The sequence below is a fragment of the Salmo trutta genome, chromosome 24, assembly GCF_901001165.1.
Source record: "Salmo trutta chromosome 24, fSalTru1.1, whole genome shotgun sequence".
Lineage (NCBI taxonomy): Eukaryota > Metazoa > Chordata > Actinopteri > Salmoniformes > Salmonidae > Salmo > Salmo trutta.
In genome coordinates, this window is record NC_042980.1 from 7,627,670 (window position 1) to 7,652,206 (window position 24,537).

Consider the following 24,537-nt stretch of genomic DNA (forward strand, 5'->3'; position numbering starts at 1 on the left):
GCCAAATTTCACATATTTATCCACTTTGGGGTAGCAAAGTCTAATGATGATTTTCATTAAGGTCCATGTCTGTGGGCTCTACATTGCATTTGGAAAGTATTCAGACTCCTTGAATTTTTTCACATTTTGTTACGTGACAGCCTTATTCTAAAATTGATTCAATTGTTTTTTTCCCTCATCAATCTACACACAATATCCCATAATGACAAGGCAAAAACAGATTATTCAATTTTTTTGCAAATGCATTCAAATAAAAAACTTAAATATCACATTTATGTAAGTATTGAGAACCTTTACTCAATACTTTGTTAAAACACCTTTGGCAGTGATTACAGCTTCGAGTGTTCTTGTGTATGATGCTAAAAGCTTGGCACACCTGTATTTGGGGAGTTTCTCCCATTCTTCTCTGCAGAACCTCTCAAGCTCCGTCAGGTTGGAAGGGGAGCGTCGCTGCACAGCTATTTTCAGTTCTCTCCAGAGATGTTCGATCAGGTTCAAGTCAGGGCTCTGGCTGGGCCACTCAAGGACATTCAGAGACTTGTCCCATAGCCAATCCTGCGTTGTCTTGGCTGTGTGCTTAGGGTTGTTGTCCTGTTGGAAGGTGAACCTTCGCCCCCAGTCTGAGGTCTTGAGCGCTCTGGAGCAGGTTTTCATCAAGGATCTTCACTGTATGATGGCGCCAGGTTTCCTCCAGGCGTGACGCTTGGCTTTCAGGCCAAAGAGTTCAATCTTGATTTCATCAGACCAGAGAATCTTGTTTCTCATGGTCTGAGAGTCCATTAGGTGCCTTTTGGCAAGCTCCAAGCAGGCTGTCATGTGCCTTTTACTGAGGAGTGACTTCCGTCTGGCCACTCTACCATAAAGCCCTGATTGGTGGAGTGCTGCAGAGATGGTAGTCCTTCTGGAAGGTTCTCCCATCTCCACAGAGGAACTCTTGAGCTCTGTCAGATTGACCATTGGCTTCTTAGTCACCTCCCTAGTCAAGGCCCTTCTCCTCCGATTGCTCAGTTTGGCTGGACAGCCAGCTCTAGGAAGAGACTTTGTAGTTCCAAACATCTTCCATTTAAGTACAGTACCAGTAAATATTTTGGATTCATCTACTCAAGGGTTTTCTTTATTTTTACAATGTTATACATTGTAGAATAATAGTGTAGACATCAAAACTATGAAATAACACGAATGGAATCATGTATTAACCCAAAAATTGTTAAACAAATCAAAATCTATTTTAAATTTGAGATTCTTCAAAGTAGCCACCCTTTGCCTTGATGACAGCTTTGCACACTCTTGGGATTTTCTCAACAAGCTTCACCTGGAATGCTTTTCCAACAGTCTTGAAGGAGTTCCCACATATGCTGAGCACTTGCTGGCTGCTTTCCCTTCACTCTGCGTCCAACTTATCCTAAACCTTCTCAATTGGGTTGAGGTCAGGTGATTGTGGATGCCAGGTCATCTGATGCAGCACTCCATCACTCTCCTTCTTGGTCAAATAGCCTTTACACAGCCTGGAGGTGTGTTGGGTAATTGTCCTGTTGAAAAACAAATGATAGTCTCACAAAGCGCAAACCAGATGGGATGGCGTATCACTGCAGAATGCTGTGGTAGCCATGCTGGTTAAGTTTGCCTTGATTTCTTAATAAATGTTGTTGGAAGCCACTGTGTTCTTGGGGACCTTCAATGCTGCAAAAATGTTTTGATAACCTTCCCCAGATCTGTGCTTCAACACAATCCTGTCTTGGAGCTCTACGGACAATTCCTTCGGCCTCATGGCTTGGTTTTTGCTCTTGAAGTCGGAAGTTTACATACACTTAGGTTGGAGTCATTAAAACTCATTTTCAACCACTCTACAAATTTCTTGTTAATAACAAACTATAGTTTTGGCAAGTCGGTTAGGACATCGACTTTGTGCATGACACAAGTAATTTTTCCAACAATTGTTTACAGACAGATTATTTCATTTATAAATCATTGTATCACAATTCCAGTGGGACAGAAGTTCACATACACTAAATTGACTGTGCCTTTAAACAGCTTGGAAAAAAACAGAAAATTCTGTCATGGCTTTAGAAGCTTTGGAAGTATGTATGACCACAAGCATACTTCCAAAGTTTTCTGCTCTTTTGCACACCAGTATTTCTACATGCACATCATCATCTGCACATCTATCACTCTAGTGTTAATTTACTCAATTGTAATTCCTTCGCTACTATGGCCTATTTATTGCCTTGCCTCCTCATGCCATTTGCACACACTGTATATAGACTTTCTTTTTTTCTATTGTGTTATTGACTGTACACTTGTTTATTTCATGTGTAACTCTGTGTTGTTGTTTGTGTCGCACTGCTTTGGTTTGTGTTAGCCAGGTCGCAGTTGTAAATGAGAACTTGTTCTCAACTGATTATTATTATTTGACCCTGCTGGTCATCTATGAACATTTGAACATCTTGGCCATGTCCTGTTATAATCTCCACCCAGCACAGCCAGAAGAGGACTGGCCATCCCTCATAGCCTGGTTCCTCTCTAGGTTTCTTCCTAGGTTCTGGCCTTTCTAGGGAGTTTTTCCTAGCCACCTTGCTTCTACACCTGCTTTGCTTGCTGTTTGATGTTTTAGGCTGGGTTTCTGTACAGCACTTTGTGACATCTGCTGATGAAAGAAGGGCTTCATAAATACATTTGATTGAACTATCCTACCTGGTTAAATAAAGGTGAACAAATAAAAAATAACAATATGGAGGTGTACCTGTGGATGTATTTCAAGGCCTACCTTCAAACTCAGTGCCTCTTTGCTTGACATCATGGGAAAATTTGAAGAAATTAGCCAAGACCTCAGAAAAAAATTGTAGACCTTCACAAGTCTGGTTCATCCTTGGGAGCAATTTTATCTGTACACGTTCATCTGTACAAACAATAGTACGGAAGTATAAACACCATGGGACCACGCATCCATCATACCACTCATGAAGGAGACGCGTTCTGTCTCCTAGAGATGAACATACCTTGGTGCAAAAAGTGCAATACAATCCCAGAACAACAGCAAAGGACCTTGTGAAGATGCTGGAGGAAACAGGTACAAAAGTATATTTTTCCACAGTAAAACGAGTCCTATGTCGACATAACCTGAAAGGCCTCTCAGCAAGTAATAATCCACTGCTCCAAAACTGCCATAAAAAGTCAGATTAAGGTTTGCAACTGCACATGTGGACAAAGATCTTACTTTTTGGAGAAATGTCCTCTGGTCTGATGAAACCAAAATAGAACTGTTTGGCCATAATGACCATCGTTATGTTTGGAGGAAAAAGGGGGAGGCTTGCAAGCCGAAGAACACCATCCTAACCGTGAAGCAAAGGGGGTGGCAGCATCATGTTGTGGGGGTGCTTTGCTGCAGGAGAAAGGAAAATGATGTGGATTTATTGAAGCAACATCTCAAGACATCACTCAGAAAGTTAAAGCTTGGTCTCAAATGGGTCTTCCAAATGGACAATGACCCCAAGCATTCTTCCAAAGTTGTGGCAAAATGGCTTAAGGCAGTGGTTCTTAACCTGGGTTCGATCGAACCCCAGGGGTTCGGTGAGTCAGTCTCAGGGGTTCGGCGGAGGTCAAGACACACACCCGACTCATATGATTCGTGATGACACGCTTGGCCATCATTGGCTGCAGGTGATCACGCAACATCGCTTGGCCTATCTGTGCTGCAGGGAATTTGGCGCGCTCAGTAGTCGAATTGTGACTGTCGTGATGGTACGTCGTGTGATTTCTTTCTTAATATTTTAATCCCTTCATACTAACTATGTCGAGCAAAAAAAGAAAGTGGTCGGACGAATATGTACAATATGGATTCACATGTATAACGGAACGTGATGAGAGTCAGCGTCCTAACTGCATGATTTGCAATGCCAAGTTGAGCAATTCTAGTCTAGCACCGGCAAAACTAAGAGAACACTTCCTTAAGCTGCATGGAGATGGACAATACAAGAACACAACGCTCGCTGAATTCAAGGTGAAGAGAGCCAGATTCGATGAAAAGGCTACTCTGCCTGTTCTCGGCTTTGTACCCATCAACAAACCGATCCTCACAGCATCGTACGAAGTTGCTTACCTGATCGCAAAGCAGGGCAAACCACACACCATTGGTGAAACACTCATAAAACCAGCTGTGTTGAAGATGGCGAATATCATGCTGGGAAAAGCGGCTGAAGTTAAGTTATCCCAAATTCCTCTTTCAAATGACACCATTAGCGACAGAATAGAGGACATGAGCAAAGACATCTTGGCTCAAGTAGTTGCACACTGATGTTGATGCACGGTTCATTTTGTGCACCAGTAAAATATATACCTATGTTTTTAATTTTATTTTTCCAATTAAGAAGGGTTCGGTGAATGCGCATATGAAACTGGTGGGGGTCAGTACCTCCAACAAGGTTAAGAACCACTGGCTTAAGGACAACAAAGTCAATGTATTGGAGTGGCCATCACAAAGCCCTGACCTCAATCCCATAGAAAAATTGTGGCAGAACTAAAAAAGCGTGTGCGAGCAAGGAGGCCTACAAACCTGACTCAGTTACACCAGCTCTGTCAGGAGGAATGGGCCAAAATTCACCCAACTTATTATGGGAAGCTTGTGGAAGGCTGTTCTGGGATTGATTTGCACTTTTTGCACCAAAGTATGTTCATCTTTAGGAGACATAACGCGTCTCCTTCCTGAGCGGCATGATGGCTGCGTGGTCCCAAGGTGTTTATACTTGTGTACTATTGTTTGTACAGATTAACGTGATACCTTCAAGTGTTTGGAAATTGCTCCCAAGGATGAGCCAGACTTGTGGAGCTCCCCCAAAAAATTCTGAGGTCTTGGCTGACTTCTTTTGATTTTCCCATGATGTTAAGCAGTCACTGAGTTTGAAGGTTGTCCTTGAAATACATCCACATGTACACCTCCAATTGACTCAAATTATGTCAATTAGCCTATCAGAAGCTTCTAAAGCCATGACAAAATTTTCTGGAATTTTCCAACTTGTTTAAAGGCACAGTCAACTTAGTGTATGTAAACTTCTGACCCACTGGAGTTGTGATACAGTGAATTATAATTGAAATAATCTGTCTGTAAACAATTTTTGGAAAAATTACTTGTGTTATGCACAAAGTAGATGTCCTAACCGACTTGCCAAAACTATAGTTTTTTATTAACAAGAAATGTGTGGATGGTTGAAAACGTGTTTAAATGACTTCAACCTAAGTGTATGTAATCTTATGACTTCAACTGTATAATTATAAAGCTGGTTTATACTGTGCAAAGTGTAACCAACCATTATTATGTTTATGTGGGTGAATCTCCAGGACCTGAAGGAGGAGTGTGTGAAGCTGAGAACACGCGTGTTTGACTTGGAACAGCAGAACCGCATACTGAACGTTCTGTTCCAGCAGCGGGTCAAAACATCCACCATCTCTCAGGTAGGCTGGCTTGGCATAGACTGGATAAAGACAAATATTGACCAGTTATAAGCGTGCTATAATCACATTTGAGCAGGTTCATGTGTTTATAATAACATTATAAGGTGATGACCTTAAACGTGTAGTCTAGAATTGGTAAATTCATTTTTCGACTAGTAATTCTGACTTTTAAAGTAACGATATATAGCCACTGGTTATTGAAGACTACGACTTACAAAAGTCTCATGAGCTTAGTTCTACTGTCTTACCCCAGCATAACTAAAATGTTTTTATTGTTTTACTTTCTTGTTTGTAAACAATATAATTGTAAACGAACACTGTATAGCTTCAAAACATGGGTAGAACTGTTATTTTTTGCTCATGGATAGTCAAAGCTTTCATCCATAGCTCTGTCTTTGAATTTAAGAGCTGTTCCATTTCTCTAGCCCCATCCCTTTGCTGTTTACCAAAACAAGTTTTGTTTCAAATCTCAGATTGTGCCTTTAAAGAGAGATACAGAGAAGTTATTCTTTAAGAGCAATAACATATCAATGCACATTCCACCATAGAACCGTACTTGTCTACTTCAAATTCACTATGAATCGTAAGAATAGGTTTAATGAGTAATATCTAATTAAGTAAGTTATAATAATTACAGAATAATTATGTAATGAAATTATATTTCTGAATTATTGATAATTACAGTGTAATGACAGCCAATTATCTTGTTATTTGTCTTATTAGATATTCGAAAGGAGCATGTTGTTGATTTCAAGCGAGCTACAGGCATGTCCAAAACAGATGATACCCAACCTCTATTGCCTTGAACACGTTAATCCTATGACACACGAAGCAATCTGGATGCAATTTACGTTCACAGTTGCATCTGGGTTACTCAGTGTGTCACCCCCCAAAAATGGAAGTATAAATCAATCCTATTTCACGCAACTGACTGCTCAGTATGCAATGTCCAATCAGTGAGCAGAAAAAAGTTTATATGACTCATCATATCGTCCGTTTGGAACTCAGACCCAGTTGTCATGTCAACACGGGTGTCAATGCTGCTGCAAACCATGACAAAACAGACATGCCAAATGGGAAATATATGAAAACTTCTGGACACCATGGCCAGTCAGGGTTTATGTAAATGATCTGGCATTGAATAAATGTAATTTTAAAGTGAACCCAGATCTTTCTCTGTCCAGTTTCAACAGAAATTCTCCATCATGAACTGCACTAGCTAGCTAGTTTGGTAAAACATGGTTGGCAAATAGGCAGAATTTTGGCTAGCTAGCTAAATTGTACAGCCAGCATTTTGTCTATATTGATGCTGTGACAATTACCAAACGTTTGATAAACAAATCATTTATGAAATCATGATGTGATGTATTACAGGATTGCATGTTGCATGCAATTTCAAATGCATTTGAAATGCTTCGTGTATCAGTAAAGTTGCTAGAGATCATGTCACTTGCAACTTTCATCTGGAACAGAAATTGCATCCAAATTATTATTCTGTCATCTAAGGGTATTGCTGACCTAAAGAATTCTAGGAGCTACTTTGTTAATACCCTAATGTTCGAAGTAGATTACCCCAACGTAGACAGACACTATTCATATATTCGTCTAGTGGGGGATTCAGCACATCTACTCCCTGTGATGGTTGCACAGTGTTTTGACATCTACAGTATGGCGGGTCGTTCATCTCTTTGCAACGCCATGAACAGTAGTAGGAGGCTGCACAGATCCACCAGGGAGTAAGAATCTTGGGAGATTTGCCTGTTGGTATTTCATCTGAAGAAAAAAATATTACAATAGAGAGAGAAAGTGACAGATCAAAATAATTATATTAATCAAGTCTCTTTCTAGTTATTTTCAACCAAAAAATGTCCTCGCTTCAAACGGTCATGGTTTGAACATAGCATAGAACATTTATGAAATGTATGAATCCCCTGCCAGTTCATTAAGTCTACTGTATGCTTACAAGTGCAGTAAGACGTCGTTCCACATCCCTGGCCATTTCTATAAAGGTCAAATTTACCAACTTGCCAAGAGTGCAACTGACTGGACTTCTTCCTGCCAGAGGTCAGTGGCTGCAGGGATTTGTATTGGTACAGATCTGACAGGGTACAATATTTGTTACTATAGTACAAGATTCCAGTGGGATTAGACATAGCCATGGGAAGTTGTTTTCAGTAGGGGTGCTTCATAATAAAGCATTGCATGCATCTATGCAGACTAACAATAAAATAGAACTCCTAATGTGATGAGTAGCCTAAGCACAGGACAAGATTCGGTAACAGTATCACTGCAGCCTCAATTAATGTAACACATGGCTGTTTGCAAAAAAAAGCCTTTGTGAACAGTGAGCACATTTCTTTGTACTGCATAATTACAACAGGTGTGTGTGAGAGAGAAGGGAAAAACTAGAGGGGTGTTGTAACTAAATTAGTAAACAAAAGATTGTGCCTAATAAAACTGAGCACAAAAAAATAACTGTTTTAGGACCATGGACAGCTATGCGAGCCATCACGGAAAAAAGCACTGACCTTGATCCAGCACCGGCGGGGCCGTGCCCTGCTGCTTGCTAGTGGGCTACGTGTTTGACACGGGCCGGAGAAGGCCTGCAAGCCGAGGGCGAGAGAATGCCATGCCCCATATTTGGTATTGTTCTTGTTTCCTTTTCGCCAAGTTTAGAATTATAAACTAATACAAAATAGAAGTGGGAGACTATTGCGAGCACTGCTCCAGATCACTTGATATCTACCACAAGGGGGAGAGAAGAGAAGAGGGAGAGAGAGGGAGAGGGACAGAGAGGAGGGAGAGAGAGAGATCCGAATCAACTTAAACTAAACTGCCTATCATACAGAAGAGCATGTGTCCGACTCCAAACCCCCACAACTGAATAGATGAGAGCATAAATCATGTGCGCACTTCTTACAAAACAGAGCTGAGAGCTCTCCATGCAGAATCATGCCGTTGCCACCCAACTAAATCCAGAAAAGTGGACTGACTCACTTATCACTGGAACCTCGCACCAAAGCACTCCTCCCAATTGCTCAACAAACCACAACACAACAACTGCGTTCAAGAACAAAAAAAAGCACAGTTGATTAATTTCAGTAGCACCACACAATCCACAAGCTATTGCCCATGGCGCACAAGAGTAGCCAACACAATAACATTGCAATAATATGACATTTTGTAACGCAGCAAAAAACTATTAATGCATCTCCGAAAAGCATTGAATAAAGAATATTAACTTCGCGGCGGCAGCTTTTTAACCCCCTGGAGTCCAAGAGCCCGGGCTGCGTTTCTACTAAGCTAACATATGGAATTGTTGGTCATACCAAGGATAATTTAGCTATTTGATTTTGAATTTAACTTTTGAACGCGGGAGTTGCGTGTGATATCAGAATTCGCTCACTGTTCCAAAATGTGATTGTTATGCAGCAGGACAGTTAACGGGCTGCCCTTAAACCAAGGCATGATGCCTGCTAATTATCTATAGGCTGTTTCAACTTGTCAATTTTACATGATTTTCTAACAACAGTTTGAAATGAGGTGAGTTCCGGCCTCTTTATTCATTCACAGAAGCAGGCCATTTCACTGTGGTTGAATACTTATATTTGAGGCATGCTATGCTAATGTAAAGCGAGGATTAGCTGGATGAGCCGGACAAACTTCTCTCTTCGATGAGAGGCCAATGGCCAGAGCACTCCACCAGTGTTTTCCATCAATTCATTAGGCCCTACAGTAATCTAAGGATTCCACATGACTGGGAATACAGATATGCATCTGTTCGTCACAGATACATATATAAAAAAGGAAGGGGCGTGGATCAGAAAACCAGTCAGTATCTGGTGTGACCACCATTTGCCTCATGCAGCGCAAAACATCTCCTTCGCATAGAGTTAATCAGGCTGTTTATTGTGGCCTGTGTAATGTTGTCCCACTCCTCTTCAATGCCTGTGCGAAGATGCTGGACATTGGCGGGAAATGGAACATGCTGTCGTACAATTCGATCCAGAGCATCCCAAACATGCTCAATGGGTGACATGTCTGTTGCGTATGAGGGCCATGGAACAACTGGGACATTTTCAAATTCCAGGAATTGTGTACAGATTCTTGTGACATGGGGCTGTGCATTATCATGCTGAAACATGAGGTGATGGCGCGGATGAACGGCACGACAATGGGCCTCAGGATCTCATCACTGTATCTCTGTGCATTTATATTTTTATGGATAAAATGCAATTGTGTTCGTTTTCCGTAGCTTATGCCTGCCCATACCATAACCCCACTGCCACCATGGGACACTGTTCACAATGTTGACATGAGCAAAATGCTCACCCACACAACAGCAGACACGCTGTCTGCCATCTGCCCGGTACAGTTGAAACCGGGATTCATCTGTGAAGAGCACACCTTTCAAATCAAATCAAATCAAATTGTTTTGTCACATACACATGGTTAGCAGATGTTAATGCGAGTATAGCAAAATGCTTGTGATTCTAGTTCCGACAGTGCAGTAATATCTAACAAGTAATCTAACAATCTCTAACAACTACCTAATACACACAAATCTAAAGACAATATGAGAATATGTACATGTAAGTATATGGATGAGCGATGGCCAAGCAGCATAGGCAAGGTGCAATAGATAATATAAAATACAGTATATACATGTGATATGAGTAATGTAAGATATGCTAACATAAATAAAATACAGTATATAGATGTGAAATGAGTAATGTAAGACGTAAACATTATTAAAGTGGCATTATTTAGAGCGGCATTGTATAAAGTGACGAGTGATCCATTTATTAAAGTGGCCAGTGATTGGGTCTCAATGTAGGCAGCAGCCTCTCTGAGTTAGTGATTGCGGTTTAGCAGTCTGATGGCCTTGAGATAGAAGCTGTTTTTCAGTCTCGGTCCCAGCTTTGATGCACCTGTACTGACCTCGCCTTCTGGATGATAGCGATGTGACCAGGCAGTGGCTCGGGTGGTTGATGTCTTTGATGATTTTTTGGCCTTCCTGTGACATCAGGTGCTGTAGGTGTCATGGAGGGCAGGTAGTTTTCCTCCGGTGATGCGTAGTGCAGACCGCACCACCCTCTGGAGAGCCTTGCGGTTGAGGGCAGTGCAGTTGCCATACCAGGCTGTGATACAGCCTGACAGGATGCTCTCGATTGTGCATCTGTAAAAGTTTGTCAGGGTTTTGGGTGACAAGACACATTTCTTCAGCCTTCTGAGGTTGAAGAGGCGCTGTTGCGCCTTCTTCACCACACTCTCTGTGTGGGTGGACCATTTCAGTTTGTCTGTGATGTGTACGCCGAGGAACGTAAAACTTTTCACCTTCTCCACTGCTGTCCCTTCACTGTGGATAGGGGGTGCTCCCTCTGCTGTTTCCTGATGTCCACGATCATCTCCTTTGTTTTGTTGACGTTGAGTGAGAGGTTGTTTTCCTGACACCACACTCCAAGTGCCCTCATCTCCTCCCTGTAGGCTGTCTCGTCATTGTTGGTAATCAAGCCCACTACTGTTGCGTTGTCTGCAAACTTGATGACTGAGATGGAGGCGTGCATGGTCACGCAGTCGTGGGTGAACAGGGAGTACAGGGGAGGGCTGAGCACGCACCCTTGTGGGGCCCCAGTGTTGAGGGTCAGCAAAGTGGAGATGTTGTTTCCTACCTTCACCACCTGGGGGGAATGTCAGAATGTCCAGGACCCAATTGCACAGCGCAGGGTTGAGACCCAGGGCTTTCAGCTTGATGATGAGCTTGGAGGGTACTATGGTGTTGAATGCTGAGCTGTAGTCAATGAACAGCATTCTTACATAGGTATTCCTTTTGTCCAGATGCGATAGGGTAGTGTGCAGTGTGATGGCGATTGCGTCATCTGTGGACCTGTTCGGGGTGGTATGCAAACTGAAGTTGGTCTAGGGTGGCCGATAAGGTGGAGGTGATATGATCCTTGACGAGTCTCTCAAAGCATTTCATGATGACAGAAGTGAGTGCTATGGGGCGGTAGTCATTTAGTTCAGTTATCTTTGCCTTCTTGGGTACAGGAACAATGGTAGCCATCTTGAAGCATGTGGGGACAACAGACTGGGATAGGGAGCGATTGAATATGTCCGTAAACCCATCAGCCAGCTGGTCTGCGCAAGCTCTGAGGACACAGCTAGGGATGCCATTTGGGCCAGCAGCCTTGAGAGGGTTAACACGTTTAAATGTTTTCCTTATGTCAGTCAAGGAGAAGGAGGGGAGGTGCAGTCCTTGTTCGCGGGCCATGATGGTGGCACTGTATTTACCTTAAATCGGGCAAAGAAGGTGTTTAGTTTGTCTGGAAGCATGACGTCGTTGTCTGTGACGTGGCTGGTTAACTTTTTATAGTCTGTGATTACCTGTAGACCCTGCCACATACGTCTCGTGTCTGAGCCATTGAATTGTGACTCCACCTTGTCCCTGTACTGGCATTTCGCTTGTTGATTGCCTTGCAGAGGGAATAACTACACTGTTTATATTCGGTCATATTCCCAGACCTCGTTCCATGGTTAAATGTGGTGGATCGCGCTCTCAGTTTTGCGCCAATGCCGCCATCCATCCACGGTTTCTGGTTAGGGTAGGTTTTAATAGTCACAGTGGGTACAACATCTCCAATGCACTTCTTTATAAACGCACTCACCGAGTCAGCGTATAGGTCGATGTTGTTCTCTGAGGCTGACCGGAACATATTCCAGTCTGCGTGATCAAAACAATCCTGAAGCGTGTCTTCCGATTGGTCGGACCAGCGTTGAATGGTTCTCGTCACTGGTACATCCTCTTTGAATTTCTGCCTATAAGACGGTCGGAGCAAGATGATGTCGTGGTCGGATTTGCCGAAGGGAGGGGGGGAGGGCTTTGTATGCATCGCGGAAGTTAGAGTAGCAGTGGTTGAGGGTACTGTCCATGCGCATAGCACAATCAAAATGCTGGTACAATTTAGGTAGTAGCCTTGTTCTCAAATTTGCTTTGATAAAAACAACAGCTACAATAAATGCAACCTCAGGGTATATGGTTTCCAGTCTGCAGATAGTCCAGTGAAGTTCCTTGATGGCCGTCTTGGTGTCTGCTTGAGGGGGAATGTACACAGCTGTGACTATAACTGACGAGAATTATCTTGGTAGGTAAAATGGCCGTCATTTGATTGTAAGGAATTCTAGGTCGGGTGAGCAGAAGGACTTGAGTTCCTGTATGTTGTTATGATTACACCATGAGTCGTTAATCATGAAGCATACACCCCCGCCCTTCCTCTTCCCAGAGAGGTGTTTATCTCTGTCGATGCGATGCATGGAGAAACCCGGTGGCTGAACCGATTCCGACAACATATCTCGAGAGAGAGCCATGTTTCCGTGAAACAGAGAATGTTACAATCTCTGATGTCTCTCTGGAAGGCAACCCTTGCTCGAATTCCATCTACCATGTTGTCAAGAGACTGGACATTGGCTAATAGTATACTCGGGAGCGGGGGCGATGAGCACGTCTACGGAGCCTGACCAGGTGGTCGCTTCGTCTGCCCCTTCTGCGGCGCTGTTGTTTTGGGTCGACTACTGTAATTAGATCCACTGTCCTGGGTGGTGGTCCGAACAGAGGATCCGCTTCAGGAAGGTCGAATTCCTGGTCGTAATGTTGGTAAGTTGATCTTGCTTTTATATCCAATAGTTCTTCCCGGCTGTATGTAATAAGACTTAAGATTTCCTGGGGTAACAATGTAAGAAATAATACATAAAAAAAAGACATAAAAAAAAAAAATACTGCATAGTTTCCTAAGAACTCGAAGCAAGGCGACCATCTCTGTCGGCGCCATCAACTCCAGCGTGCCAGTAGTCACCCCCCTGATCCTCAACACTGGGGCCCCACAAGGGTGCGTTCTCAGCCCTTTCCTGTACTCCATGTTCACCCATGACTGCGTGGCCATGCAGGCCTCCAACTCAATCATCAAGTTTGCAGACGACACTACAGTGGAAGGCTTGATTACCAACAACGACAAGATGGCCTAGGGAGGAGGTGAGGGCCCTTGGAGTGTGGTGTCAGGAAAATAACCTCACACTCAATGTCAACAAAACAAAGGAGATGATCGTGGACTTCAGGAAACAGCAGAGGGAGCAGCCCCCTATCCACAGTGACAGGACATTAGTGGAGAAGGTGGAAAGTTTTAAGTTCCTTGGCGTACACATCACGGACACACTGAAATGGTCCACCCACACAGACAGCGTGGTGAAGAAGGCACAGCAGCGCCTCTTTAACCTCAGGAGGCTGAAGAAATTCGCATCCTGTCGGGCTGTATCACCGCCTGGTATGGCAACTGCTCCGCCCACAACCGTAAGGCTCTCCAGAGGGTGGTGAGGTCTGCACAACGCATCACCGGGGGCAAACTACCTGCCCTCCAGGACACCTACACCACCCGATGTCACAGGAAGGCCAAAAAGATCATCAAGGACAACAACCACCCGAGCCACTGCCTGTTCACCCCGCTATCATCCAGAAGGCGAGGTCAGTACAGGTGCATCAAAGCAGGGACCGAGAGACTGAAAAACAGCTTCTATCTCAAGGCCATCAGACTGCTAAACAGCCATCACTAACATTGAGTGGCTGCTGCCAACATATTGACTCATCTCTAGCCACTTTAATAATGAAAAAAATGTATGTAATAAATGTATCACTAGCCACTTTAAACAATGCCACTTTATATAATGTTTACATACCCTACGTTAATCATCTCATATGTATATACTGTACTCTATACCATCTACTGCATCTTGCCTATGCCGTTCGGCCATTACTCATTCATATATTTTTATGTACATATTCTTATTCATTCCTTGGTTGACGGAAAAAACAAACATGGCCTCATGCACAAACTACACAGCATCAGATTACTTTTGACTTTTAGAAAGTGTTTTATTTTGATCACTGGTGAGCTCACCCATGATGTGATGAATTGTAAGTAGTAATTCTTACTATTGTTACTAATTCATACTATGGTTTCTATCAGCCAAGAGTTGGCTAAATATGACCATGTTAACCTCTTATGGCTAGGGGGCAGTATTTTCACGGCTGGATAAAAAACGTACCCGATTTAATCTGATTATTAGTCCTGCCCAGAAACCTGAATATGCATATAATTATTAGCTTTGGATAGAAAACACTCCAAAGTTTCTAAAACTGTTTGAATGGTGTCTGTGAGTATAACAGAACTCATTTGGCAGGCCAAAACCTGAGAAGATTCTGTTCAGGAAGTACCCTGTCTGACCATTTCTTCCCCTTGTTGATTCTCCCTATCTATTACAAGGGATCTCTGCTGTTACGTGACACTTCCCACGTCTCCAATGGGCTCTCAGAGCCCGGGAAAAACCTGAATGACGTAATTCAAAGCCCTGGCTGAAACACACGAGAGCTTTTGCTAAGTGGTCTATCAGAGAACAAAGGCTTAGGCGCGTGACCTGCCCCGCCCCCGCCTTTCGGTTTTTCCCTCTGTTTACAGACACGCAGATTCCCGGTCGGAATATTATCGCTTTTCTACGAGATAAATTGCATAAAAATTGATTTTAAACAGTGGTTGACATGCTTCGAAGTACGGTAATGGAATATTTAGAATTTTTTTGTCACGTTATGCGCCATGCGCACGACCGTGATTTACCATTCGGATAGTGTCTAGAACTCACAAACAAAACGTTGCTGATGGAATATAACGATGGATTATTTGGGACCAAACCAACATTTGTTATTGAAGTAGAAGTCCTGGGAGTGCATTCTGACGAAGAACAGGACAGGTAAGACCATTTTTCTTATAGGAAATGTGATTTTGGTGAAGGCTAAACTGGGTGGGTGTCTAAATAGCTAGCCCGTGATGGCTGGGCTATGTACTTAGAATATTGCAAAATGTGCTTCATCCGAAAAGCTATTTTAAAATCGGACATATCGAGTGCATAGAGGAGTTCTGTATCTATAATTCTTAAAATAATTGTTATGCTTTTTGTGAACGTTTATCGTGAGTAATTTAGAAAATTGTTAGTAAATTCCCCGGATGTTTGCGGGGGGTATGCTAGTTCTGAACGTCACATGCTAATGTAAAAAGCTGGTTTTTGATATAAATATGAACTTGATTGAACAGACATGCATGTATTGTATAACATAATGTCCTAGGTGTGTCATCTGATGAAGATCATCAAAGGTTAGTGCTGCATTTAGCTGTGGTTTTGTTTTTTGTGACATTATATGCTAGCTTGAAAAATGGGTGTCTGATTATTTCTGGCTGGGTACTCTGCTGACATAATCTAATGTTTTGCTTTCGCTGTAAAGCCTTTTTGAAATCGGACAGTGTGGTTAGATTAACGAGAGTCTTGTCTTTAAATAGCTGTAAAATAGTCATATGTTTGAAAAATGGAAGTTTTCGGATTTTAGAGGAATTTGTATTTCGCGCCATGCCCATCATTGGATATTGGAGCAGACGTTCCGCTAGCGGAACATCTAGATGTAAGAGTTTAACACACCCTTTTCTCAGTTAGCGTCAGTTAGCGCAAGGACTATTTTACAATTTGAGAATTGTATCGTGCTGTTGCAACTTCTGTGAATGTCTGAACATTGCATCCAAAATAAACTGTTCATATTGAGGACATAACATTTTAAAGACTGTGTTTGTGCAAAATGTTTCTCCAAAAAAACTATGTGGTCAGCTCAAATGCTGACTGTTGCGTCAATATTAGCTAGACGTTCTAATGAAGTGTTCTAATCACACCGGTTTGAGTGTACACTGTAGATACCACTGTAGAATGATCACACTGTGTGTTCGTATGTGTCAAAGGGTTAAGGACCCGTGTAAGTATATATATAAAAAAGATGAAACATTGGATTTGGCCTTACTGCTATTAGCCCATAGAAACGCATTGAATAACATATTCATACATAGCAAAACAGAAAGTCAAATTGTGGGAAGTATGTTTTGAAGTGGCTGTCATACAGTTGAAGTCGGAAGTTTACATACACTTTTGTTGGAGTCATTAAAACTTGTTTTTCAACCACTCCACAAATTTCTTGTTAACAAACTATAGTTTTGGCAAGTCGGTTAGGACATTTACTTTGTGCATGACACAAGTAATTTGTCCAACAATTGTTTACATAGTATAATTCACTATATCACAATTCCAGTGGGTCAGAAGTTTACATACACTAAGTTGACTGTGCCTTTAAACAGCTTGGAAAATTCCAGAAAATGATGTCATGGTTTTAGAAGCTTCTGATAGGCTAATTGACATAATTTGAGTCAATTGGAGGTGTACCTGTGGATGTATTTCAAGGCCTATCTTCAAACTCAGTGCCTCTTTGCTTGACACCATGGGAAAATCAAAAGAAGTCAGCCAAGACCCCAGAAAAGTAATTGTAGACCTCCACAAGTCTGATTCATCGTTGGGAGCAATTTTCAAACGCCTGAAGGTACCACGTTTATCTGTACAAACAATAGTACGCAAGTATAAACACCATGGGACCACGCAGCCATCATACCACTCAGGAAGGAGACGCGTTCTGTCTCCTAGAGATGAATGTACTTTGGTGCGAAAAGTGCAAATCAATCCCAGAACAACAGCAAAGGACCTTGTGAAGATGCTGGAGGAAACAGGTACAAAGTATCTATATCCACAGTAAAACGAGTCCTATATCGACATAACCTGAAAGGCCGCTCAACAAGGAAGAAGCCACTGCTCCAAAGCCGCCATAAAAAAACAGACTATGGTTTGCAACTGCACATGGGGACAAAGATGGTACTTTTTGGAGAAATGTCCTCTGGTCTGATGAAACAAAAATAGAACTGCTTGGTCATAATGACCATCGTCATGTTTGGAGGTAAAAGGGGGAGGCTTGCAAGCCGAAGAACACCATCCCAACCACGGGGGTGGCAGCATCATGTTTTGGGGGTGCTTTGATGCAGTAGGGATTGGTGCACTTCACAAAATAGATGGCATCATGAGGAAGTAAAATTATGTGGATATATTGAAGCAACATCTCAAGACATCACTCAGGAAGTCGCAAATGGGTCTTCCAAATGGACAATGACCTCAATCGCATAGAAAAATTGTGGGCAGAACTGAAAAATCATGTGCGAGCAAGGAGGCCTACAAACCTGACTCAGTTACACAAGCTCTGTCAGGAGGAAAAGGCCAAAATTCACCCAACTTATTGTGGGAAGCTTGTGGAAGGCTACCCAAAATGTTTGACCAAAGTTAAACAATTTAAAGGCAATGCTACCAAAGACTAATTGACTGTATGTAAACTTCTGACCCACTGGGAATGTGATGAAAGAAATATAAGCAAAAATAAACTATTCTCTCTACCATTATTCTGACATTTCTGTCACATCCTGACCAGTATAGGGGTTATTTGTTATTGTAGTTTGGTCAGGACGTGGCAGAGGGTATTTGTTTTATGTGGTTCGGGGTGGTGGTTTGTTTAGAAGGGTGTTTGATTTATTATTTCCGGGTTTTGGGTAATGTTCTATGTTTTTTGTATTTCTATGTTCTTTCTAGTTTAATATTTTCTATGTTAGGTATTGGGTGTTGGACTCTAAATTGAAGGCAGGTGTTTGTAGTTGCCTTTGATTGAGAGTCCTATAATTAGGGATGTGTTTTGTTTGTTAATTGTGGGTAGTTGCATTTCGCACTGCTGTTGTAAGTATAGCCTGTGAAACTGTCGGTCTGTCGTTTCTTGTTTTTCTCGTGTTCACCTTTATTTAATAAATATATATGTTGAACATGCAACCCGCTGCGCCTTGGTCCTCTCTACATAACGACAGCCGTTACAATTTCGCAATCTTAAAATAAAGTGGTGATCCTAACTGACCTAAGACAGGGAATTTTTACTGGGATTAAATGTCAGGAATTGTGAAAAACTGAGTTTAAATGTATTTGGCTAAGGTGTATGTAAACTTCCGACTTCAACTGTATATACTTTATTCTACACCATCTACTGCATCTTGTCTATGCCGCAGGCCATCGCTCATCCATATATTTATATGTACATATTCTTATTCATCCCTTTATATTTTTGTGTATAAGGTAGTTGTTGTGAATTTGTTAGATTACTTGTTAGATTTTACTACATAGTCGGAACTAGAAGCTCAAGCATTTGGCTACACTCGCATTAACATATGCTAACCATGTGTATGTGACCAATACAATTTGATTTGATATACACTAGGTATACCAAATATTAGGAACACCTTCCTAATACTGAGTTGCACCCTCCTTTCCCCTTAGAACAGCCTCAATTCATTGTGGCATGGAGTCTACAAGGTGTCGAAGCATTCCATGTTCCATGTTGACTCCAATGCCTCCCACAGTTGTGTCAAGTTGGCTGGATGTCCTTTGGGTGGTGGACCATTCTTGATACACACGGGAGTTGAGCATGAAATAACCAGTAGCTTTTTAGTTCTTGACACAGTCCTTGTCTCAATTGTCTCAAGGCTTAAAAACCCTTCTTTAACCAGTCTCCTCCTCTTCATATATACTGTTTCAATTGGATTTAACAAGTGACATCAATAAGGGATCATAGCTTTCACCTGGATTCACCTGGTTCACCTGGATTCACCTAATGTTCACGTAATTCACCTAATGTTTTGTATATTCAGTGTATACTTCCATAATAAAAATTAAACTGGTACTGGGCTACTGTAGTAGGGTAATATTTGATATATATGCATGTTATATACACCTCACATGCGACTCGTAATAAGACTATGCAATTAGCCTATTAAAATGTTTATCTAACTCCATTAAGATTATTTAGCAATGTGCAAGAGAACATAGTTGAGTTATAGTAATAAGAAATCAAGAAAGGTCTGACTATGGAATTCTAAATACAAATGGATGTAATATAATTGTAAAATGTAGGGATTCACATACAAGGCATACCGCTTAAGTTACAAAGCATTAACAATTATTGAAAGGCATTGTCTTTGCATGATCAGACAGAGAGAGACAAATAATCCATGGCTTGTGCGATGGCCCATAGCTCTTGGGGGAAAGATAGAGAGAAAAAGAAAGAGAGAGAGTGTGTCTCACCACAGCAGGTCAGTAACAAAGAAAGAGGGAGAGACAATGAAGCTAGGACCCTTTTATAACCATTTTACCATGTTTAGATTCCAAATCTGAGTTGTTGACCAATAACATTAATGTTGAGTTAGTTTCTATTTATATATTGTTAATTCCATTCCTTTATTTAGATTTGTGTGTACTGGGTACATGTTGTGAAATTGTTAGATATTACTGCACTGTTGCAGCTAAAAACACAAGCATTTCGCAATACCCGCAATAACATCTGCTAAACGCGTGTATGTGACCAAAACAGTTTGATTTGATTTGAACTTCTACACTACCTATCTAGTCTTCTGGGCATCCTAGATCAAAACAATCGACATGTACGCGCTCGTGAGAGTCTCACCTATCGATGGTGGGGTAATGTTAGTCTGCAGCCCAAACTGTTCGGACGCTACAGTCGTATTCATGAGAAGACCGATTTTTGGGATGTCTCCTGGTCTGACAAACATCGCTGTAGCTCTGCCACCTTCCACTGCAGATGTGGAAGGCCGACATCGGCGGATGCTGTGGATTGAGATGCAGCCCATGCAAAAAAAACTGATATCTCTAGCTTAAACAGACAGATTTTGATGGAGATTTTGTAATATGCCAATCAGATTTCCACGATGGCACAGACATCAACTACCTTGGTCTTACCTCGTGCTGCAGGGCCAGGTGTGCCGGCAGTCATAAAACACAAAAAGTGACCTTGCGCTCCCGTTGAGTTGTGCTTCCTTTTTCTGCGTCAATTATGGTTTTCTTTTTACTTGCTGATATCCCTACCCCTGTCTAGTCGAATTATCTTTCCTCTTCTGATTGCACCAGATCCACTGCTTCAAATAATTTGTCTCCACCTGAGTTCTCCTACTCCAGCAGTTCAGCATTGTGTGGCGATAGCGGGCTGGGGTTTTGCTCACTCTGGGGGATACGTTGTCTGTGAGCATCTTGAGGCCAATTTGGGTAGCTCATGCCATCACCTTGGTCATAAATTAATATTAGGCTGTCATTGTTACTTTCTTTAAATTGTATTTTATTTCACCTTTATTTAACCAGATAGGCCAGTTGAGAACAAGTTCTCGTTTACAAATGTGACCTGGCCAAGATAAAGCTAAGCAGTGTGGCATAAACAACAACACAGAGTTACACATTGTAATGGCAGTCGTCAGAAGGAGTGGACCAAAGCGCAGCGTGGTAAGTGTTCATAATTTATTATATATAACGAAACACTTAAACAAAGAAACAAAACGAAAGCCAACAGTTCTGTCAGGTCACTGATAACAAAACAGAAAACAACTACCCACAAAACCAGGTGGGAAAAAGGCTGCCTAAGTATGATTCCCAATCAGAGACAACGATAGACAGCTGCCTCTGATTGGAAACCATACCTGGCCAAAACATAGAAAAATAATGACATAGAATGCCCATCCCACACCCTGACCTAACAAAATAGAGAAATAAACCGTCTCTCTCAGGTCAGGGCGTGACACATATAAACAAACGTACAGTCAATTAACACAATAGAACAATCTATGTACAGTGTGTGCAAATGTAGAAGAGCAGAGAGGTAAGGCAATAAATAGGCCATAGAGGCAAAATAATTACAATTTAGCATTAACACTGGAGTGACAGATTCGCAGAGAATTATGTGCAAGTAGAGATACTGGGGTGCAAAAGAGCAAGAGGATAAGTAACAATATGGGGATGAGGTAGTTGGGTGTGCTATTTACAGATTGGCTGTGTACAGGTACAGTGATCAGTAAGCTGCTCTGACAGCTGATGCTTAAAGTTAGAGAGGGAGATATAAGACTCCAGCTTCAGTGATTTTTGTAATTCGTTCCAGTCATTGGCAGCAGAGAACTGGAAGGAAAGGCGGCTGAAGGAAGTGTTGGCTTTGGGGATGACCAGTGAAATATACCTGCTGGAGGGCATGCTACAGGTGGGTGTTGCTATGGTGACCAGTGAGCTGAGATAAGGCGGGGATTTACCTAGCAATGACTTATAGATGACCTGGAGCCAGTGGGTTTGGAGATGAATATTTAGTGAGAGCCAGCCAACGAGAGCATACAGGTCGCAGTGGTGGGTAGTATATGGGGCTTTGGTGACAAAACGGATGGCACTGTGATAGACTACATCCAGTTTGCTGAGTAGAGTGTTGGAGGCTATTTTGTAAATGACATCGCCGAAGTCAAGGATCGGTAGGGTAGTCAGTTTTACAAGGGTATGTTTGGCAGCATGAGTGAAGGAGCCTTTGTTGCGAAATAGGAAGACAATTCTAGATTTAAATTTAGATTGCAGATGCTTAATGTGAGTCTGGAAGGAGAGTTTACAGTCTAACCAGACACCTAGGTATTTGTAGTTGTCCACATATTCTAAGTCAGAACCGTCCAGAGTAGTGATGCTAGTCGGGCGGGAGGATGCAGGCAGTAATCGGTTGAAGAGCATGCACTTAGTTTTACTAGCATTTAAAAGTAGTTGGAGGCCACGGAAGGAGTGTTGTATGGCATTGAAGCTCGTTTGGAGGTGTGTTAGCACAGTGTCCAAAGAAGGGCCAGATGTACGCAGAATGGTGTAGCCTGCGTAGAGGTGGATCAGAGAATCACCAGCAGCAAGAGCAACATCATTGATATATACAGAGAAAAGAGTCAGCCCGAGAATTGAACCCTGTGGCACACCCATAGAGACTGCCAGAGGGCCGGACAACAGGTCCTCCGATTTGACACACTGAACTCTATCTGAGAAGTAGTTGGTGAGCCAGATGAGGCAGTCATTTGAGGAACCAAGGCTATTGAGTTTGCCGATAAGAATGCGATGATTGACAGAGTCGAAAGCCTTGGCCAGGTCGATGAAGACGGCTGCACAGTACTGTCTTTTATCGATGGCGGTTATTATATCGTTTAGGACCTTGAGCGTGGCTGAGGTGCACCCATGACCAGCTCGGAAACCAGATTGTATAGTGAAGAAGGTACGGTGGGATTCGAAATGGTACGTGATCTGTTTGTTAACTTGGCTTCCGAAGATTTTAGAAAGGCAGGGCAGGATGGATATACGTCTATAACAGTTTGGGTCTAGAGTGTCTCCCCATTTGAAGAGGGGGATGACCGCGGCAGCTTTCCAATCTTTGGGGATCTCAGACGATACAAAAGAGAGGTTGGATGGACTGGTAATAGGGGTTGCAACAATTTAGAGAGAGAGGGTCCAGATTGTCTAGCCCAGCTGATTTGTAGGGATCCAGATTTTGCAGCTCTTCCAGAACATCAGCTCTCTGGATTTGGGTGAAGGAGAAGGGGGGGGGGGGTTCTGAGATGTTGGCCGGGGTAGGGGTAGGAATTAGTGCTACAGGATGCACATTTTTGTTTGAAAAAGCTAGCCTTAATTTTCCTACCTGACTGAGTATATTGGTTCCTGACTTCCCTGAAAAGTGGCATATCGTAGGGGCTATTCGAAGCTAATGCAGAACGCCACAGGATGTTTTTGTGTTGGTCAAGGGCAGTCAAGTCTGGGGTGAACCATGGGCTATATCTGTTCTTAGTTCTACATTTTTTGATTGAGGCATGCTTATTTAGATGTTGAGGAAAGCACTTTTAAAGAGCAACCAGGCATCCTCTACTGACGCGATGAGGTCAACATCCTTCCAGGATACCCGGGCCAGGTCGATTAGAAAGGCCTGCTCGCTGAAGTACTTATTTAATTAGCTTTGTTTTATTGATGTTCCACGTCATATTAGTGCTTTATTATGTATGTCTTGCATGTGTGTTAACCTTGTGTGGTCTATGTGTGTCATTCATTTAATTACGCTGTATTTAAATGCAAACCTTGGCTTTCATCTCTCCCAGGACACGGTCATCTCTCAATGCCCTGACCCGTTCCCTCAGCACATTGGCACATTTGAGGGCGCCAAGTGCACTCACCTTGGTGCTCTGTAGGGTCCTGGCCACTGCCTCACATGGACCGAACAGTGCTTCACAACACAATGTGCTGAAGTTGTTTCTTGTTTCCCCCTTGACACTCTTGTCATCCTTCAGCATGTCGTGTGTGAAGTGGAGAGTACTTCACGCGGTGCAGACAGGTGAGATGAAAACCCCCAAAACTCAGTGTGACTCCACGTTCGGGCCGACATACTGGAGACTGCTGAGAATTAAATACAATTTGAATTGAGTTGTTCCATGGTGCTCATGGCACTTGCGCCATCAGCAGACACTCTAATATGTGCAACACAATCTCCCTCTGTACTGGGTGAGCCAGTTGTTGAATGAGCTCATTCTGTATTGTGTCCGACATCCAGTTGTCTCTCCTGAGAACCCATTCCTTTGGTAGACTGTAAGTGCATTTTATTATCAACGAGTTGTGTCGCCTCTAAAATGCACTCCCTAGCGGACGAGAAATCAAATTGATTTAAAGCAGCCAAATCTGAAAACAAGGCACTGATTGGGGTACTACCTAGAACAGCACATTTTTTAAGGGACTTTGTGTGTAGAGGTGACTTATCATGTTCCCTAAACTTCTCGGCTGCTTTGCGCCAGTTTGAAAGAATGTTATCTGTGGGTGCAGTAGGCCTAGAATGCTCCTCCGCCTGGGGCTGGGCTAACGTGGAGCTGTTGCAGCCAGTGGAGTTAGCATCTTGCTCCTTGGAGGCTAGGGTTTCGGTGCCAGTCACATCAGTAGGGACTGGGCACAGAGTAACTGGTGGACTGCTGCAGGTGCTAGATGCAGCAGGCCTGTGGTTTTCATCAGTTGGAGCTGCTATGATGGCAGGTTTTTTTGGTTGGCTAGCACCAGGATTGAAGAAATCTGAAATTATTTTCTGAGACATTTTGATTTTGATCTTGTAAATGCTAACTGCTAGCCTACAGGAAAGAATGAACAGGAAACTTTCAACCTTGCGGTAATGCATTGTCAATGATTGGTTGCTGTCTACAATTTGAATAATTAGATTTTTACATTTTTTATTTCATCTCCCCTAGCCCAATTCCATTATAAATGATATCAATAATGCAATGGAAAAAT

The 24,537-nt window shown here is 42.5% G+C and overlaps 1 protein-coding gene across 2 annotated transcripts in view; it reads left to right on the forward strand.

Moving 5' to 3' along the window:
* Positions 1 to 24,537, forward strand: part of LOC115160631 (nck-associated protein 5) — a 116,043-nt gene that overhangs the window by 41,780 nt on the left and 49,726 nt on the right. For both annotated transcript variants that reach the window (XM_029710851.1, XM_029710850.1), the window contains one exon: positions 5,332 to 5,445. In XM_029710851.1, the coding sequence (XP_029566711.1) occupies positions 5,332 to 5,445 (114 nt within the window). The remainder of the gene's footprint in view (positions 1 to 5,331; positions 5,446 to 24,537) is intronic.